The 21,593-nt window shown below is 42.3% G+C and overlaps 1 protein-coding gene across 4 annotated transcripts in view; it reads left to right on the top strand.

Annotated features, from left to right (window-relative positions):
• Window positions 1-21,593, top strand: part of DDR2 (discoidin domain receptor tyrosine kinase 2) — a 171,254-nt gene that overhangs the window by 79,311 nt on the left and 70,350 nt on the right. For 2 of the 4 annotated variants that reach the window (XM_040230001.1, XM_040230002.1), the window contains exon 3: window positions 19,316-19,424. In XM_040230001.1, the coding sequence (XP_040085935.1) occupies window positions 19,343-19,424 (82 nt within the window). In that variant the 5' untranslated portion in view covers window positions 19,316-19,342. Of the gene's footprint in view, window positions 1-8,626; window positions 8,995-19,315; window positions 19,425-21,593 lie in introns of those variants that run through there. The other 2 variants (XM_040230000.1, XM_040229999.1) reach the window with 2 other exon arrangements.

Raw genomic sequence — 21,593 nt, 5'->3', positions numbered from 1 at the left:
CACTTCCCTTTTAAAATATCTGGCTGACATAACATAGTTATTTCTCAATAACTCAGCATCCTCAGCCTGAAAAGAACCCAAGGCTTAGGAAAGAGGTGCTCGTGTGTGTTTGCTGTTAAACACAGATCACTGGCAGCTCCGCTCGTCACTTCTTTCTCTGGTGGGAGCACCATGCATTAGAGGTTCGGGGACTGGGATTGGCACAGTGTAGAGAGGGCACCTCCCTGGCTGCAACCCCCATGTGTTCTAAATGCCATGTTCCCTGGTCACCAGGGCCAGCCTTGGAGCAGTGGAGTCACATGGCCTGAGAGCCATGAGGGGCAGGGGTGGCCTAAGAGCCATGAGGGGCAGGGGAGCCAGGTGTGCAGAGAGTATGTGTGTGTGTCTCATCCCTGTCTGGGAAGGGTTGCTGTGGGCATGTCCTACTCTGCAGTTTGACACATGTCAACATCAAACAACTGTCTGACAGGACCTCTGATCTGTCATAGACCATTTTACAGAACATGAGTTAACTAGGGCCTCTTTATGGTGAGCTGAACAGTTTAGTTAGTTCTTGCTTTAAGAATGAAACTTGTAAGGTCTGCCAGGTTCCCCCAAGGAGTTGTCCTTTGGCTTCGGGGAGCCCTGAGAGAGAAAGTCCCCTCGACGTCCCCACGGTTCCTTCATTTCTGAGGAATGCTTGCTCTTCTGCTCAGTGGATGCCTCCCAGGACCTGGGGGGAGATGAGCCTCCTTTTGCAGAGACCTTTGGCTGGACTTCTCTGGCTCTCCCAGAGGTGAGAGACCGCGGTTCCTGCAGCCTCAGGCTTGGCACCAGCTCGGCCGTGGTGGATCCAGGACCCTGACCTCCAGCCTCACTCCATTTAAGGGCCTCTGTGTCCCAGAGCGACCTTGTGGGCTCTCCCTCTGACTGGCTCTTCACAACCTCTGCCACGAGTGATTTTCTCTCTAGACACGGGCCAATGGATTCCTGAAAGGGGCTGTGTGGGCTCTCTCTCCATCTCTACCCTGGTGTCGGTCTGGCGGCGCTCTCCTCTGTGGTCTGGGCAGGGAATGATGATGAACCAGGGATGCTGTTGTTTTTGTTTTGTGATATTTAAAGCAACCTAAGCTCTCATTACTGTAATACAGTATATGCTTTGGGCTGGAGGGAGGAGTAGCATCCCTCCCGGATCAGAGGCCGTTCTGTGATTTTGCAGGGAGCCTGGGAAAGTGTTTGGACTATGGCTGATAGAGTTCAGAGTTCCAGGGCTGAGAGGGGGTGCAGAGCTCCCTGACTCTTTCTCCTCCCAGCCCCCTCATTTGAACCAGGAGGGAGCTGAGCCTGCTCAAGGAAAGGGATTGCTCAGGCTGTAGCATGGTAGTGGAAGGGTCGGGACTAGAATGCAGGCCCTGAGATGGATTTGTGATAGTAGGTACAGCTTCTGCTTCTGCCCTCCTCATTAATTCAAGATCCTTTTGAGGCCCTGAACTTCATTTTGTATCTGTAATTTTGTATTCTGTTTCTTAAGCGAAGGGGCCCTTCCAACTGTCTAAGTTTCAAGAGCCACAGAACCACGCATCCCTGCCCAGACCTTTCTACTATATTGAGCTGCCTGTGTTTGTGAGGAGAAGAGGCAGATGGGAACACCGGGCTGTCTCAGTGCTCTGATGCCTAGTGCAGCTCTGAGGTCAGGTACCTGAAGGGCTCCAGGTCAGCCAGTGGGAATCAAGGGGCATGAGGTGCAGGCAGGGGCATATGATCTTGAGTCTCACTCCTAGGCATGTGTCTGGAGAAGATTCTAATGAAAAGAGATAAAGACACCCCAATGTTCATAGCAGCATTATTTACAATATCCAAGCTACCAGGGAAGCCCCAAAGACTTAGGGGCCACTTTAAATGTTCATCCTCAGATGACTGGATAACGAAAATGTGGTACATTTACACAATAGAGTGTCACTCAGCCATAAAAAAGAATGAAATAATGCCATTTGCAGCAGCATGGATGGACCCAAAGATTATCATACTAAGTGAAGGAAGTCAGAAAGTGAAAGACAAACGCCATGACATCTCTTGTATGTGCAGTCTCACATATGATACAGATGAATTTGCTTACAAAACAGAAGCAGACTCACAGATATAGAAAGCAAACTTATGGTTACCAAATGGGAAAGGGGCTACGGGAGGGATAAATTAGGAGTTTGGGATTAACAGGTATACACTACTGTATATAAAATAAATAGCAAGGTCCTACTGTATAGCACAGGGAACTACATTCAATATCTTATGATAAACCAGAATGGGAAAGAACATGAAAAATATCCATATGTGTGTGTGTGTGTGTGTGTAAATCACTTTGAATATAACTGAATCACTTTGTTGTACACCAGAAACTGACACAACATTGTAAATTGACTATACTTCAATTTAAAGAAAAGGTGGAGGCCAGGGGGATGGCCTCTTGCAGGCAGATTCACTTGCTGGCAGTGTGATAGAAATCTTGCAAGTGTAGGTGAGCTGAACATAACTTTGTGCCCAGTGACAATGTACAGTTTGACTGGACTGGGTGGGGAGAGCATGGCAGAGTGCAGCCACCAACCTCATCAGCCTTCCAGTGGGTAACCATATACTGAATGCTGTTGCACTTGCCACTTGTGTGATCTTGGACAAATTATCTGTTCTCTGTGTTTCTGTCTTCTCGTCTGCAAAATGAGGACAATAATAATAAAAACCTCAGAGAGAGTTACGAGGGCTGAGAAAGTTCATATAAGACCGAGTGTATTGCCTACTGTGTAATACATGCTCCAGAAATCTTTACTGTGGCTCTCATAAGTGCTGAGATAAGAAATATCCTTGCCCTCTGGAACTCACAGTTTTACTGAGGAGACAAGATTGTCCCACATATATACAAGCACAGTTATATCAGTCAGTGGATGGTATCTGCTATGTTATGGGCTATAGATGCAAAGGAATCGAGAGAGGAGACTCTATTTTGACCTGGAAGCACTGCCAAAAAGGAGAGGAGAGACTAATGAAGAAGCCGGTGCACTCCATCTTCTCTGTTGTCAGCAGAGAGAAGGACAAGCCAACAGCCACTCCTGGATCCTAAGGACCCCTCTGGACATCTGTTCATCTGCCTAACATGTTCACTGATTATCTCCAGACTATGCTCTGAAGATTCAAAGAAGGCATGACAAGGTCCCTGCCTACAAGTGCTCACACAGCCTAGCGTAGTGGGGAGGGGCATCCAGAGAAATATTGCACTAACAGATGTTCTATTCATATCTATATATATCTCCAAAGTCATCATCTGAGGCCAAAGGTGGGATGGGGCAAGTCAGATAGGTGTTCAGAGCATGAATTTGAACAAAATCATGGATCTACTTGGTGAAAAGGGACAGCTTAAGAGCCATTAGGTCTCATTCAAAGGAACTGGAAGGTGTGAGTCTTTCTGCAGGAGAGGTGGAGTTATTAGAACTTTCTGAGACTGAGAATCTCCACTCTCAGTCTTTGAGACTAGGATCTCAGGCTTTGAGACCAGGATCAGGCAAGCTTTTGGTCTCTCACTTGTCCTTGGCAATGTAGGGGTTAGGAGCTGAGCTAGGAAGTGGGGAGGATTAGGCCTGGCAGGTTGGAGAGAGGAGGCTCTTTACACATCAGGAGTAAGTGCCAGGCATTGGTGACGCACAGGGAAACTTCCTGAAGTCAGATGAAGTCTGCAGATGTTTCATAGCCTTAAATAAACTTATATTTTCTGGTTCAGAGGCTTCCAGTGAAAGTAACATAGAAGGGAATGCCAGCTAGCAATATGAAGGAAGCGTGAAATGCAAAGGGTTAGAGGCCAGACATCTCATGACCAGTGACATTATTTTGGCAAGGATTGTAGGAGCTGCAGGTGAGGAGGGAGTGACTTGCTTGAAGAGCAGGGTAGGAACCAGGAAAGGAGTCCCAGACATTTGGTCCCGACCCAACTGCTGAATGAAAATTTGGGCTCTGGGGTTTGGGCAGGGACTCTATATTTGTCTAAGGTGGTGGGGCCCACTTTACATTTAGTGTCTATATGGCCCCATGACAAGAACTGCATAATACTGCATCTTCTGCTTTGCTGTGCCACCCCTAAACTCAGAGCGAAGTGAGCAGGTTAAGTTTATCACTACTGCTCCATGTCCTTGCCTTGCTTGTTTTTCTTAAGACTCTTAAGTGTAGGAAGATCTGCAGGTCCCCAAAAGGGTCTGTGAGGTATCTGAGCTTGGTAGTGATGGCTGAATTCCTCTCTTTCTTTTTCTCAGCCTTGAAGGTCTTAGTAAGCCTTCACCTCTTTCATTGGCCAGACCCGTCAAACTTTGCAATTTTTCAGAATTCTTTACTTTTTCTTTCCTTCTTGGTCTTTCCTAAAGTCCATTATTCATCCAGGCCCACTTGTGTGTCTCCTGCTCTATCACACCATCCCCGTAGCTATGACCCGCCGTGAACTTGCCGGCCCGCTAGCTTTGTTTTTCCAAATGTTTGCGTGTGCCAGCCATGTAACTCTCCCGATGCTTTTTTGTTGTATTGCCTCCAGGTGACTCAACCTGTATGGGGCTCACAACAGATTTTCAGTATATACGTGTCACCTCAACTGCTGAGCTTTTTTTTTTTTTGTTCCTGTGCACCATTCTATTCATAGTAGCACTTGTTGTTGTTATTCAGTCGCTAAGTCGTGTGTGACTCTGTGACCCCATGGACGGTAGCACACCAGGCCTCCCTGTCCCTTACCGTCTCACGGAGTTCGCCCAGTTTCATGTCCACTGAACTGGTGATGCTTTCTAACCATCTCATCCACTGCTGCGCCCTTCTCCTTTGGCCATCAATCTTTCCCAGCATCTGGGTCTTTTCCAGTGAGTCAGCCGTTTGCATCAGGTAGTCAAAGTATTGGAGCTTCATAGTACTACTAATAACAACTAAACGCTAACAGGTACTTACTATCTCCCAGGCACTGGTGCTCTAAGTCCTTTACATGCATCATCTCAGTTAACTTTAATTGTGACACCATTTTCTACTTTTATCCATATTTCATACTTTCCAGATCTATAGAAAAGTGTCCTTCAACCCAGAGATCAATTAGTATCTGGCTGAAGTGCCTGACCTGTATCATGGCTGAAGTTTTCACTACAGAATATGGTTGCAAAGCCCTAAGAGGTGAAATCCTTGCTTCCTTGTTCAGCTGATGGTCTCAGAGAAGGTGAGGGATCTCCATTCTTTTTGTGGCAAAAGCACTGGTGTTAACCCTTGTATTCGGGAGTCCCTGACTATGTTAAGGGAAAGACACCTAGGTCCCTGTGCTGAAAGGGGAGATGCAGGCTGGCTGGCCTCCTGCAGGGACCTGAAGCGGGGTTCATTGGCATCACACCAAATCTTTTCTGAGGCTCAGGAGGGTTTCTTATGGGTGGGTGAGATCAAATTTACTTCACGTTGATTGGGCCTATGCAAATTAATAAGCAGCCTGATAGAGACATGTGTTCTTAAGAGGCTAGCACTACCATGGACCACAAGAATAAGGCAGCCCCTCGTGGAAATGGCATGTCTGGAACCTCGTGGCTTTGGGTGGCTGGATTGAAAGGTCGCTGGGAGGTGTGCACGCTCACATGGGAACAGAACAGCACTTGATCTAGCGGTGTGATCACATCACTGTCCCGCCAGACATGGTCTAGCCCTGCGCTCCTCAGCCCCAGGCTGGTTTGTGCTGTGCTGATTCATAGTGAAGTGCCCGAGTCTCTCATGACTTGTGAACGACTGTACGCAAAGGGTCAATTCACTTTCTCCAGAGACAGCGTCACTCATCGGATGTTCATAGGTTTAGTGTGCTTGTCAAAGGCAAGGAGTTTGTGTTGGTGGCATTGCCTGTTTTATTACCATTGAAATGACCTGCCCACCTGCAAGTGTTCCTGAGCACCCACTGTGTAGATGTGAACTGGTGCACATAGAGGGTGATGAATGGGGAGGCATATTTTTGCCTGTAACTTGCAAATTTATTGAGACAAGGAGATGTACCTAGCAAAAATAAAGTAGAAGTTTAAGTATCTGTGAAAATTTGTGAACCGGTCATTGTTCTAAGTACTTTCTATGTGATAACTCATTCCATCCTCACGACACTCCTGTAGAGCCCAGGTTCAGGTGTGTGCTCAGGTCCACATAACTCTGCAGGAGTCAAACCTGGAAGGTCTGGCTTTGGACCTGGTGACTGGGAAGGAGTTGTTGGAGAGAGGGGTGGTCAAGCATGGGGTGCAGGGACCCAGGGGCAATAGGAAGGGGTGATATAGTGAGTAAGGTGCTGCTTCCAGATTCACTACCAAGCCCTCAAGGGAAAGGCACTTTATATGTGGATGGTTAGTCTTTCAGCCCACCTCTGGGTTTGATGAGAGAGCTGTGTTTCTTGCTCACCATTGTTTCCATCTTACCCCTAGATTTTGAGGCAATGGACAGATTGCTGATGAATAACAACCAGGGGGCATTCAAAACCCAATCCTTGGGTCTGCAGGAAGCTGTGCCTTCCTTACCCAAGGAGGTTGTTCCAGTTATTTTTGCCATGTGATGAATCACCTCACAACTTAGTGACTTAACAGACAGCGATCATGTCATTGTTGTTATCGCTTCTGTTTCTGGGGACTGGGCTCAGCTCAGCTGTCTTGCCCACCGTCTCTCCTGGGACTGTAACAGTTAATGGCTGAGGCTGGAGTCACCTGGGTGCCTTCCTCACTCACAAGTGTGTGAGATTCTGCTGCTGCCTGCAGGGACCTTGGCAATGGCATCCGCCAAAAGACCTGTGCCTGGCTTCTCCACGTGGCCTGGGCTCCCTTATTGCCTGGCAGTGCGCTCGCAGGGCAAGTCTGTGAGAGAGCCCAGTGGATGTGGATTACCTTCTGGGACCCAGCTCTGGAGGTTCACAGCCATCTCTCCTCCTGTTTTAATTTTGTTAGAAGTGAGGCACCCTGTTGAGCTTGTATTCAGGAGGAGGGAAGTGAGATGCCAGCTTTCCATGAACACATGGCTCCGGGTCACGGATTTGTGGACACATTTGAAAACCATCACAGAGGTTTTCCAAATAACTTCACTGTGGTTTAAAGAGATCAGTTACCGAGACAGACAGGGTAAAGCAGGTGCGTGTGCTGAGTTTGAGGAAAGAAAAGCAGGAGGCTGGGTCATGGGGGGCAGTGTCATCAGAGAACCCATGCTCGCCTGGTGACTAGAGGCCTGCCCTGCCTCTGACCAGCTGTTGCCCCCACCGAGGGCTCTCTGCTTTGGGGGCTGACTGACCTTGCTTACCTTTAACCACAGAGGATCGATACAGTTGAGTTTTCAGGTACCTTCAAGCTCTTGTGGCTGTGAGTCCATAATTTTGAGGACTAATATCTTTATTTCATAACCTCCAAAACCTTCTGAAAGACTGTCAGTCAGCCCTCCTGTTAACCATCCTGTGCTCGAGAATGCCTGCAAGCAGCCCTCTGCTCCCCAGGACATGGCTCAGGGGCCTGAGGAGCCTGGGTAGAGGGTGGGATGGGGCGAGAGTGAGAGAGGCGGGGTGGGGAAGGTGCTCAAGTATGGGAGCCTGGAAGTCAGGGTGGGAGTGAGACAGCCTGGTGGAGAGCTGAGGCTGCTAGAACTCAGTGAGGCCGAAGGCTCTGCCGGAGGGCTCAGCAGGCCAAGGGATGCTGAGCTTCTAACAGAGCCCTTTGGGTTTAGAAAACACCCCGCCTTCACTATGTATCAATATTTTCCCTCCCTCCTCCTAATCTCATGAAGGCATTATAGTGATTATATTCTTAGAAAGGACGGCAGACAAATGATGTCACATCATGGATGTTCTGTGGTTCCCTCTGCCCGGGCAGGGGGATGTCTTCCACACAGGGATCTCACTCAGCGACCTCTAGTTGTCTCCATTTTACAGGTGACAAGGGTGAAGAAAGCAAAGTACTCTTCTAACAAAGGCAGGAGCGCAGCCGGCTGTCATCCTCCTCTGAGCAGCGAGGGTCAGCTCGGGTCATCTGGGGAACATCCTGTGTGCTTAAACACTTACAGACTGGGCCAGCCCAGGTCTTTGGCTCAGCTCTGAGCAGCTACATTTTGAGAAGCAAGAGACTGGGATTCCCAGAGGAAAGCTGGGAATGAGGAAGACATCAACAAATCTTTGGGAATCAATATAAAACAGGAGGATGTTTGGTACAGTGAGGGTGTGTGTATGTGTGTGTGTGTGTGGGTGTGTGTGGGTGTGTGTGTGGCTCTTCTTCTGCCAAAACCTAAGCTCATTTCTGCATATTTGTTTGCTGAGTATTAAATACTCCAAAGATTGCGCTTTTTATTTGTTGAATCTGAAATGAAAAATGACTCAGCAGAGAGGAAAACAAGCTTCGAATGCCCTGAGTGGCCCCTGAATGAAAATCTACGGTCGCAAAGCATGTGGCTTCTCTTCTCCCCACCAGGCTCTTCAACACACACACGAGGACAAGTATACCGTGCCCAGCTGTGCACACGCCGCACCTCAGATAGGCTCCTGTTTGACCCAAGTCCCTTTATCTCATTTCCCCTCCCACTCCAGCCTTTCCAGGGCCCCCACCCCTTCCTGCAGGATGGTCTACCCGAGTTTAGGTGGAGGGGCCCTGGCTGCAGGCCATAGCTGATTTCTAGGAGGGCAGGTACTTCCTCTTTGGTTCCTTTCACAGGCTCAGTGTAAAGATCCCTCAGGGAAATCTGAGACTTTTGTTTTTCCATTAAGTGGTAGTCACCTCAGATTATCTCTAGCTTTTGGACCTGGAAGGATGTATTATCTGGGAAGAATGACCATCTGCCAAACCAGATGTTGCCTGCTTGGTACACAAGCTGTATTCCTGGAAAGTTGAGCATAAACTGGATTAAGGTATACTGAGTCATATTCTGAATTACTGGAAGAATTTTCTATCAGAGGAACTTAGCAGTGGATCCTTTCGTAAAGTGAAGAATTAGTTTGTAATGTGGAGACTCTCTCCATGATTTATGAGTTTGGTAAGTAGATGGAACATTTTTGTATACTGAATGTTATTTTAAATGTACTGTGTGGAAACTTGTTATTCAAAGGTACTCAGCACTGAAGGCTTGTTCAAAGAATTATTGTGAAATGTGGATAAACTTTTCATGATTTATGAGCTTGGCAAGTTCAGACATTTTTTAAAGGGGGATATACCTCTAGCTCTGCTTCAGAGAAAAAGGTGATTTTTGCTAATAATCAGATTTGGGGGGAAAATGAGAACTCTACTATCTGTGAGTTATAGTCACTTCAGAGGGACTTGGGAGAAATAGAGGTACTCAAATTTTCCATTTTTTTTTAGGGCAGGAAATCGTAAGGGTGGCCTTTTTTCCTACTTTCCGTGTTATCACCAAGGGGAAATTATGGTGCTATTTTTTCCAAATAAATGCAGTTAACTATTATAGCAACACTTATGAAACTGTTTCTTTTTATATTAAATCTGTATCATCTAAATAAATATCGTCTATCTACCTCTTCATCATGTGTTTATCTCTTGTCTGTGTGTCTATCTGTCTACCATCTATCAGTCCTGTCGTAGAAAGCAGACTCTGCAGTCGGGCTTGCGTTTTGGAGCCCTGGAATCTGTTGCTCCATCAGTGCAGGGAGCCTCACACCCTGAGACCCCAGGTGTGAACTATGTGACAGGCCGTAGCTTCTTGTACACCCTTTCTCACTCAGCATGTCAGAGGTCGTTTCAGCACTCATCTCCAGGTCTCCATCTTCACTCATGCTCCTGTTTGAGCCCCAGAGCAGAGCTTGTGCCTGGGAATGTGGTATGACTCCCGGCTCAGCTTTACTGAGCTATAAATAACATACAACACTGTGTAAATTTAAGGTGTACAGCCTGCTGATCTGATACATTTATATGCTACAAAATGATCATCATCATAGCATTAACTAACATCTTCATCCTGGCATATAATTTCCTTTTTGTGGTAAGAATATTTGATATCTATACTTTGGTATAAAATATAGTATTATTAGCTATAACCACCATGCTGTACATTAGATCCCCAGAACTTATTCATCTTATAGCTGTAAGTCTGTACCTTTTGATTAATACTTCTCCATTCCAACCCACCCCCTTCCCATGATAACTACCGCTTTGTTTCTCTGAGTTTGGCTTTTTTTAGATTCCACATATAAGTGATAGCATAAAGTAGGAAATGGTCCAACATTAAAAAAAATTTTGGCTGCACCCTGTGGCATCTGAGACCTTAGTTCCCCAAAAAGGCTCAAACCCACAGGCCCTCCATTGGAAGGCAGAGTCTTAGCCCCTGGACCATGCAGAAAGCCCCTGGTCTAACTGTCTATGGCAGTCGTAAAAGAAGGGTGTTATACTTTCTCAGTTGTGTATAACCTGAAGCTGCAGGAGACACAGGACTGACCAGGAGGGAGCCCTCCCTGCATAAAATCTCCACAGAACAAGACGATATCAAGCAGCATATGCTGGTGACTTGCTCTAAACTGTGATGTGGCCCTGGCTCTGTTTCAGAAAGAGGCCTTTGGAAACTCATCCAAGTACAGAAATGACTTGTGAAAAGTTTGATTCTAGGTTCTTTTTAAAAAATTCCTGGTAATTTCTGGCTATGACTGTCACAGTCACATCTGCCTAGCCTTCCATTTACTTCCCAGTTTTCCTGATGGCTTTGACCCATGGCCTGTCTCAGTCCTGGTGTGGTCAGTCCTGCAATGCAGAGTCAACCATCTACCATTAGATCTGGGAGGTCCAGAATCATGGCTCCTTTGGAGTCAGTTTGGAGTGTTCCAGCCAAGTATCCAGCTTGGCCAGGGTTGGGAATTTTGACTGTCAAGAGGGAAGTGGGTTTTTCATTACACAAACATATGCTCTCTGAACTATATAGTCATTGGTGTTCCTTGGAAACTACTGGGCTATGGGTGAAGTAGCCCTGGCCAAGGAGTCAGAGGAACTGGAAGAGTCTTAATGCTGTCTCTTTCTAGTTTTGTGACTCAGGCAAGTTAGAGTTAATCTGATTTTGATATATAGGGAAGCAAGATCCCTAACTTTAAATGACTCACGATTTGGCTTGAGAGACAGACAATATAAATTCAGTATGATGAATGGGGTCTAGCAGCCAGATCAGGTAAGTCTACCTAGGTTGTGAGTGAAGTGACTTAGGGCTTTACTTTCCCACTTTGTAAAGCGAGGATGATAATCTTTCCTTTCAGGTTTCTTGTAAGGCTTGATGATTACTCATTTGTAAGTTCTAAAAAGAGAGAGAGAGAGAGAAAGGTTTAAGTAGCAATTATGAACTGTTTTTTCTTCTACTCTGTCACAAGATATAATACTATTAAAGAATATCTCAATATCTGAAGTGATTCTCAAAACATAAGATAGGTCGCCGCACACATTGTTGGATATGCATGGTTGGTTGGTTAGCACCCCCAAGGTTCTGATAGATTGCCCCAAGGAATATTTTTCTTTTGTCAGAGAAACAAATGTGAATGACATTAACAGGGGGCATATTTTGTTAAAATCAAAACATCACAAATAAGACTAAAGTTTCCTTTTGATCTTCATTTCCAATCTCTAATGCCAGACACTACGATCTCTGAGGGAATTACTATTATCAGCACTTGCCTTCCAAGATTCCTTGCTCTGTACTCATGTACTAGCCTATTTTAGCACTAGACTGAGCCCTAGATTGATGGTGTTTAACTTTCTAGATCTTTTTTGTATATATGTGTATATATGTATGTATGTTTTTGTATGCATAGAAATATATAGTGTGCTTTATGTATGTCTTGAATCCTGTTTATTCACCTAAAACCATGTCATGGACATCTAACCATGTAGTCACATATGGTTCTAACTCATACTTTTAAACTATTGATGAGTATTTCGTAGCAGGAATATGCCATAGTTTCTAACACTCCCTTATTGGTAGAAAATGTCCAAGTTTTGTTACTTAGAAAAATATTGTACTCACGTGTTCAAGGATTTCAGTTTCTCCACACTCTTGTCTACAGTTGTCTTTCACTTATTCATTTTTTATAATAGCCATCCTGACAGATATGGGGTTGGTGTCTTACTGTGGTTTTGATTTGTATTTCCTGATGGCTAGCAAGGTTGAGCATTTTTCGTATATCTCTTGACCATTTATATGTCTTCATTGGAGACATGTCTGTTCAATTCCTTAGCCCATTTTCAGGGATTTTATTAGTGGAATTTTATTTTATTTTTTCGCCATTAAGTTGTATGAGTTACTTAGGTATTTTGTGTATTAGTTGCTTGTTGGATATATGATTTACAAACAGTTTCTCCTATTCTGTAGGTTGCCTTTTCATCCTGTTGATTGTTTCCTTTGCTGTGCTTTTTGGTTTAATGTAGTTTCACTTCTTTATGTTTGCTTTTTTCTGCTTGTGCTTTTGGTATCATATCTATGTTGTCATTGCCAAGACCACTATCATGAAGCTTTTTCTCTATGTTTTCTTCTAGAAGTTTTAAAGTTTCAGGTCTTACATTTAAGTCTTTAACTACTTTGAGTTGATTTTTGTGAATGGTGTAAGATAAGGGTCCAATTTCATTCTTTTGTTTGTGAGTACCTAGTTTTCTTAACAGTATTTGTTTAAGAGACTCATTTTCCACATTATATATTCTTTGCATCCTTCTTGAAGATCAGTTGGCCACAGCATTTATGGAAAACTGTATGAAGATTCCTCAAAATTAAATATAGAAATACCACATGACCCAGTAACCCCACTTCTGGGTATTTATCCAAAATAATTAAAATCAAGATCTTGAAGACACTAGCATTCCCCTTGTTCACTGTATTCACAATAGCCTAGATGTGGAAACACCCTAAATGTCCACTGACAAATAAATGGATAAAGAAAATGTGGCTTATACATGCAGTGAAATATATTTAGCTTTAAAAAAAGAAGCAGATTTTGCAATATGCAACAGCATGAATGAGATTTGAGGACATTTTGTTAAGGGAAAAAAATCAGTCACAGAAAAAGTAGCGCACGATTGCACTTAAATTAGGTATCCCAAATAGTGAAATTCATAGAATGAAAGAGTGGGATGGTGGTTGCCAGAGACGAAGGGGAGGGGTGGGCTTCTCTGATGGCTCAGATGGTAAAGAATGTGCCTGCAGTGTAGCTGGGTTCGATCCCTGGGTTAGGACGATTCCCTGGAGAAGGGAATGGCTGCCCACTCCAGTATTCTTGCCTGGAGAACTCCATGGACAGAGGAGCCTGGCAGGCTACAGTCCATGGGGTCGCAGAGTTGGACAGGACTGAGTGACTAAGACTTTCACTTTTAAGGGGAGGGGTAAATGGAGAGTTATTAATCAATAGGCATACAGTTTCAGTTAAGCAAGGTGAGATAAGTTCTGGAGATCTGATACAATATTACACATGTAGTCAACAATAATATGTAGTCAATAATAATATGTTATACACTTAAAAATTTGTTAAGGGTAGGTCTTATATTAATTGTTCTTACCATGATAAAATTAAAAAAAGGGAGAGATGGGGGATTGGGAGGGAGGCTCACAGGGAAGGATATATGTATACTTATAACTGATTCACACTGTTGTATGGCAGAAACCAGCACAATATTGTAAAGTAATTATCCTTCAATGAAAAATAAAAATTAAAAAAAGAGCAAAGCACTTCTTTGTGGCTACATCGTTATGCACCTATGTAAATCTTCTCTAGGATAAATAATAAATGGAATGTATAGATCAGAGTCTATTTGCATGTTTTGATTTAAATCATCTTCCGATTTATAAACCCAGTCGCAGAGTAGGAGTCTCTATTTCTCCACACTATTGCCAAATTTCATAGTTTCACACTTTAAATTTTTGCCAGTCTGACCGATAAAATTGGTATTCAGCTGCTGCTGTTTGTCTTTCTGATTCTAGTGAGACTGAGTGCTTTTAGATGTTTACTGGTATTATATTGTTTCCTCTTTAAAATGCTTTTTATTTACTTGGCCCATTTTTCTAGTCGCTTTAAAAAATGATTTATAGAGACTCTTTATACCAGAAAAATACATACACATTGTTTTGTTCTAAAATTTCAAATGTTTCTCTTGGCCTGTTGCTTGTCTCTTAAGTTCATGATGCCTTTTATCTCAAAGATGTTTTGAACTTTGGTGAAAGCATTATCATTCTTTTTATTTTTATATCTTACTTTCTATGTCTTATTTATGTAGGTTTTCCTCTTGCTCACAGCAGATTCTCAGTGTTTTCTAGAAATACTTTGATTGTTCTGTTTTTACATTTTGGACTCTTTATTTTTGTGTGAGATATGAATATACCTTTATTTGTTTTTGAAAAAGCTACTGATTCATCTGAAACTTTTCACTGATTCTAAATGCCCTTTTTCTTATATGGAAAGTTCCCACTTATATATATTTTTTTCTTGTGTATATGAGTATTGCCTATTCTTTTCATTGTCCTATTTATCTATTTCTTTGTCAATCTCATATTTAGGGAGGCCTTTCCTGATCATCTTACCCAAAATGACCCTCATTCATTCTCCATCACATTACTGGATTTTATTGTCTTCATGGCATGAATATCTCTTTAGGTTTCTTACTTATTAATTTGCTAGTTTAGATATTATAAGCACCATGATGGCAGGAGTCTTCTCTGCCTTTTTTAGCACCCAGAATAGCACCTTTCAGAAAATAGTTGCTGAATGAATGAAGGCCAATAACTTTTTATTTTTAAGGTTTGAATAAATTTCTTGTCAAATGAATTTGCACTGTTAACCAAAGAAGTGGGTAGAGAAGGACCTTCCATCTTCTTGAAATTCTTTCATGTATGTTTATGGGTTTTATTCACATGTCACATCACTTAAATTTTGAACCTTTAGAAAGATTCATTCAAAGAGGCAGAAAAGGGTGATGTCTGTTTATAGTAAGTTTTGTACTTCCTTTTAAGGTATGGAATTTAGACTAGCCAGATATAACAACTGAATATGTGGCTTAAGACAATCATTAATTCATTCTGCAACTATTTATCCAGCCCTCTGATAAGTGCTGGGAATACCATGGTGAGTAAAATAAACAAGGAGCTTATAGGGGTGCAGGCACTAATTAGACAACCATAGCAATGGATATATGATTATAAACTATGATCCTTTCTATGGAGAAAAATTATACGATGCTTTCAGTGCATGTGCAATCAAGGGGGTAAGAGAATATTTCACTGAAGAAATAACCATTTGGTGGTGATTTGAATCAAAGAGAGGACTGAAACTTTTAAATAGAGGTCCTAAGGAGGCAAGGTGAAAAAAAGAAAGAAGTCTGAATGTAACTAAGCAGAAAGGTTGAGCAGGAGTGTAGCTCTGGTGAAGCAGCAGAGATCAGATCAAAGGAGAGTGTATTATGATGACAAACAAAGACAAAAACAAAACAAACAGCAACAAAGCAACCTTAGTAGATTTTGGAGTAATGCAAACACTGGCTTCGTGCATGAGCTTTGATGCCTATCAATTGTGTAACCAGATCAGTTTTAACTTCTTTCTGCTCAGTTACTTTATTGATGAAAATAAACCTGGTAGAGTGACTGTAAATATTACATGAGATAGTCCTTGGCACATGTTAGGTATCCATGGTACAGTACTTCTAAGTTTAACGGTTCTTTTGTGTTTGTTACCTGCTGGGAACCCTAATTTACGCAAACAAAGCAGAAATAATCACTGGTATTGGGGATTCACAACCTGAACCAAGCAAAACTTTCCAAAAGAAAGTTCAGTCAATACTTTTTGAATAACTTGTATGCAGAGTACATCATGAGAAATGCTGGGCTAGATGAAGCAAAGCTGGAATCAAGATTGCTGGGAGAAATATCAATACCCTCAGATATGTAGATGATACCACCCTCATGGCAGAAAGTGAAGAAGAACTAAAGAGCCTCTTGATGAAAGTGAAAGAGGAGAGTGAAAAAGTTGGCTTAAAGCTCAACATTCAGAAAACTAAGATCATGGCATCTGGTCCCATCACTTCATGGCAAATAAATGGGGAAACAGTGGCTGACTTTATTTTGGGGGGTTCCAAAATCACTGCAGATGGTGACTGCAGCCATGAAATTAAAATATGCTTATCCTTGGAAGGAAAGTTATGATCAACCTAGACAGCATATTAAAAAGCAGAGATATTACTTTGCCAACAAGTGTCCATCTCATCAAGGCTATGGTTTTTCCTGTGGTTATGTATGGATGTGAGAGTTGGACTATAAAGAAAGCTGAGCACTGAAGAATTGATGCTTTTGAACTGTGGTGTTGGAGAAGACTCTTGAGAGTCCCTTGGACTGCAGGGAGATCCAACCAGTCCATCCTAGAGGAGATCAGTCCTGAGTGTTCATTGGAAGGACTGATGTTGAAGCTAAAACTCCGATACTTTGGCCACCTGGTGCGAAGAGCTGACTCATTGGAAAATACCCTGATGCTGGGAGGGATTGAAGGCAGGAGGAGAAGGGGACGACAGAGGATGAGATGGTTGGAAAGCTCACCGACTCAATGGAGATGAGTTTGAGTAAACTCTGGGAGTTGGTGATGGACAGGGAGGCCTGGCATGCTGAGGCCCATGGAGTCGCAAAGAGTCAGACATGACTGAGCAACTGAACTGAACTGAAGTTCTGCTTAGTTCAGTTAGAAACCATTTTTTGAGCATCTACTTTGTATAAGATATAATGTTTTGTTTTGAGGATACAAGAACAAACCATTTGCAGCTTATGATTAAATGGGTAATTTTATAGCAATGTTATGGAGGATCTAATAGAAACAAATTCATTGTGTGAGGGGAATGAGGTGTAGGAGACAATCCTTGAAGAAGGAATCCTGGGGAAGGTTATGGAGGGGAGAAAGTGATAGCCAATAATCCACAAGGAAGGTGTCATGAAAGAGAACTGGAGAACTGTTCTTCAAAAGCTGCTAAGAGAGGGTAGCTGCCTAAGGCAGTGCTCCCAAGAAGCTAAGCTATTTGTAGAAGGACATCCTGAATCATGGTCATGGACTAGTTCCAGTTTACAGCCGAGACCGATGTCTCCAAGGTCTGCCTGTGTGTCTCTTTTCTGGGCATGTTTGTTTGTGGACTCAGTCGTGGAAACAGTGTTCCTGCTGCTGGCAGTGAGTAGGTACTGAGACATATTTGCTCTCATCCAAATCTATGCCACAAAACCATGGTCAACACATCTATGGACCGCTTTTCCCTGCCCCCTACCATGAGGCCACTTTAGTTTTTTTGTGTTTGACTAGTTTTGGCTCTATCCTCTTCAGTCAGAACTATCTGTATGTATGTATGTGTGTGTTCACTTGAGTCTGACTCTTTGCGACCTCCTGGACTATAGCTTACCAGGCTCCCCTGTCCATGGGATTTTCCAGGCAAGAGTACTGGAGTGGGTTGCCATTTCCTTCTCCAGGGGATCTTCCCTACACAGGGATCGAACTCGGGTCTCCTGCATTGCAGGCAGACGCTTTACCATCTGAGCCACTCTATCCATCTATCTATCTAACCACTTGGGGTTGGTCAGAATTCTGTTGCCTAGAAAACATCATAGAAAGCTTCTGTTTCCTCAAAAAAAAAAAAAAAAGCTTCTGTTTCCTCTTAGCTATGCCATTCTATTATTTACTGTATTCCCATTATTGTCCATTAAAATCATATTCATCCTTTAAGAATCTGATTAGATGCTTGTTTCCCCATGAAACCTCCTCTAATCACTCCAGCTTAAAGGGATCTTGTCTCCCTTTATAATTTCACATTATACCGTTTTCTAATAGTGGACCCGGTGTTTGTTGACTAATAGTGTTACCTGGAAGAAACTTTCTTTTTTAAAAGAAAGTTTTTATTCTTGAACAGTTTTATATTTATGGGATCATTGCAAAGAGTACATAGATTTTCTATTTACCCATTACCCAGTTTCCCCCATTATTAACATCTTAACTTAGTATAGTAAACATGTCATAGTGAATGAACCAATATTGACACATTATTATTAACTAAAGTCTGCACTTCATTCAGATTTCCTCAGTTTTCCCCAAATGTCCTTTTTCTGTTCCAAGATCCCATCGAGGATGTCACGTGTCACATTTGACATTAGCTGTGTCAGTTTCTCACACTTTCTAGTCTTGGGTGACCATGAAAGTTTTGAGGATTATATAGCAGGAATTTTGTAGAATGTTATTTGTCTGATGTGTTTCTCATGATTAGGCTGGAGAGATGGGTTCTTGGGAGAAAGACAACAGACCAGAGAGTATCTACATAAATTATTTAGAATTCTTTTGCATGAGAAAATTTGTTTATTCTCCCCCATTTGTTTATTCAATCACTTATTTATGGGCTTGTAAATATTTATTTTATGTCTCGAGTTATAATGCAATACCGCTTTATCCGTTTTGTTGCGTAAATTGCTCCAGCTTTGGCCATGAGGACCCTTTCATTGGCTGTGTTCTCTTGCCATATCCCCATCATTCTTGTGTGTGTATATATGCTCAACTTGGAGCACTGAAACATTCTCCAAGATAATTGTATTTCCTGCCTCAGCCCTGAAAGTAGCAGTCTCTCCAAGGAACCCTGGTTCCTTTTATTGGAGAATGGTATAAGAAGTCAAGATCTGGGCATCAGGTTTGCTCATTACTATTGGGTGTCACTGCTTCTAGGCACTCTCATAATAAGAAGATAGATATATGGGTATGTACTAACCTGTGTGTAAACATCTATAAATATTTCCGTGTGTAACCATTTATATCTCTTTTAAGCTAAATATGAGTTCATGCTGATGTCTCAACTCTAATCCATAACCACATGGATTATTCTAGGGGAATTTGAGCTTCAGGTACAACTCCAGAGCTAATAAATCAGGATAAATATTCACCTTACATCTTTTGAAAGGTAAACACGTTAACATCATTAAATGTTTTTCTTGGTTTAATAGTGGAATAAATATTAAAATTATGAAAATATTGTAAAAGTCAGTTTTACTTTATCACTGTTCACAATTTGGGTATTTATCTTATTGAAACTTTGTTGCCCACCTATAGTTTTGCTAATTTTAATTCCATGAGAATATAATCTAATAAAGTTTGAAAGTTCTTATATTACCTAACTATTGAATGTCCCAGAATTTGAAAGTTTTTATATTTTGTGACAATTCAGTGTCCCATTCAACTATCAAAGTTCATGATTTAAAATTCTAAATATAGAAATAAACACTGTAAAAACACAAAGATAATTATGTAAACTGTGCTCATCGTGTTGACAGTTTCTGCTTCACTCATTCCCTCTCCTCTTTCTTCTTGTCTTGCATTGTTGGTGGGCTGAAGGCTCCAGTTCCAACACCATCTTCTGAGATGATCCTGATTCCCAGAATGCCCTTGGTGCTGCTCCTGCTGCTGCCTATCTTGAGTTCTGCAAAAGCTCAGGTTAACCCAGGTAACACTGCCATTGCTCAGCCACATGCTGGAGACCAGCTGAACACTCAAGCCCTTCAGTGTTCATCTTGGGAAAAGCACTGCTGAGGGGTCCAAAGGTCCCTCCTTCCTTTCTTTCTCTATGGTGAAACAGGGCCGTAGCAGAAATAGAAATGAATATACTCTGTAACAGGCTGAATAGTGTTGAAGTGTTTCTTACATGGAGTTGGGTGGAATAAAAAGAAAATAAAATGGGAGGTGGAAGAAGCAACAATTTGCTTCTGTATCTTCTGGGAAACAAACAAGAAAATTTTCAGATACCTTAGAGAACTTCTGCAAGTTGGTTTCCCAGTTATGTTTGGTTGGTTTAGGCCTATATTTTACTTGGCTGTCATGTTATGCTTTGGGGACCCTGGTCTTGTAGGATCTCAGGCAGTTTCTCTTTCCTACAGGGTGTGGGCCATGCTCAAAAATAGATATGTTAGTCCCCTTCTCTCAATTTTTAAAATTATGTGTACACTTTAAATTGAAGTATACAATGGTATCAATTGTCTATTACCATAGTGATGCCACTTAACAACATATGCAAAGTTGGTGATTTAGTCTGGTTTTGATGGGATTATTCTTCTGGTCCCTTCTGGATGTCCCTTCTGTACATATCTGGGAGTAAGCTCATCATTTACTGACTCGTCGAGGATGGCCTTGGCTCTGACAACTGGGGCAGCTTCGATGTGCTCTCCTCTAGCACCACTAGTGTAGATACCTTTGAATGGAAATTGCATAGCAGCAAAGCAGAGAGGGAAATGTGTAGCATTTTTCAAACCAGTGCTTCAGTCGTGTTTGCTGAGATCTCATCGTCCAAAGCGAGCCACATGGCCAAGCCCAGAGTCAGAGTGCGAGAGCATAAAAATATTACCCAGGGGAGGTCTGAGTACAGGGAAGAGTAAGGGTTGGAGCCATATTTCCTTTTTGCCACAAATATAAATGTAGGAAACTAGACATAGCATACGTGTCAGTTTGATGAATTTTATAAACTGAGCACATCATCTAAGCAGTATCCAGATTAAACAACAGAATTATACCAGGACTTCATAAGCTCTTCTTACACTCTCTTCAAGTCACTTTGCCCCACTTTCATCCCAAGGGTAGTCATTATTGTTTTGTAACAACACAAATCAGTGATACTTGTTTTTGTACTTTATATAAGTGGGATCACCTTTTGTTTCTGGCTTCTTTCTCTCAACATTTTGTTCATGATATTCATATCGTGGCATGCAGTTGGCAACTCTGTTTTCGTTGTTGTATAATTTTGTTTGAATATTTTATTTATTCAGTCTACTTTGGATGGTAATTTGGATTATTTCCAGTTTGAGCTCATTATAAATAAAGCTCCTATAAGCCTTCTTGGTCATCTTTTGGTAGAGGTAAATACTGAAGTCTTTTAGATATATACCTAGAAGTAGCTTATATGTTAGGCTTCCCTGGTGGCTCAGATGGTAAAGATTCCGCCTGCAATGCAGGAGACCTGAGTTCGATCCCTGGATTGGGAAGATCCCCTGGAGGAGGGCATGACAACCCACTCCAGTGTTCTTGCCTGGAGAACCCCATGGACAGAGGAGCCTGGCAAGCTATAGTCCATGGGGTCACAAAGAGTCAGACATGACTGAGTGACTAAGCACAGCACGACACAGCTTATATATTACATATGATCTATTTTCCTACATATTGCTAAAGAGTTTTCCAAAGTGATTTTACTGATATCCCACCCCATTGCAGTGTTTGAGAGTCCCAGTGGCTTCAGGCTATATTTGAATTCCTGAGGATATTTTCATTTCCTCTTCTTCATACAGTATGAGTATACATTTGTGAAACACTCACCTTCTTATCTTTGCAAAAATTCCATTTCCATGGGATATTCTTTTTTCTTCCATAGGGCATATAATCAAGATACTTTAATATCAGTGATTAATTGGTTCAGTAAATCTATACCTTGTTACTTTTTTGTAATAAGCCTAGTGAGTGCATCTCAGACCTGAACTTTGACACCATTCTTTCGTTTTTCACTTTGTGTTCCTCTCACCGAGTTGAAGTCTAATTGCCTTCTACTTGGTCTTAAGTTAGTTACATGACAATAGTCATGTACTTCTCTTTGTACTTCTTTCATTCACCAGCAGTAAAATAAAGTTGGATT

Source organism: Oryx dammah, unplaced genomic scaffold (assembly GCF_014754425.2).
Source record: "Oryx dammah isolate SB20612 unplaced genomic scaffold, SCBI_Odam_1.1 HiC_scaffold_28, whole genome shotgun sequence".
Taxonomy (NCBI): Eukaryota; Metazoa; Chordata; class Mammalia; order Artiodactyla; family Bovidae; genus Oryx; species Oryx dammah.
This window is presented reverse-complemented; position numbering and strand designations above follow the sequence as displayed.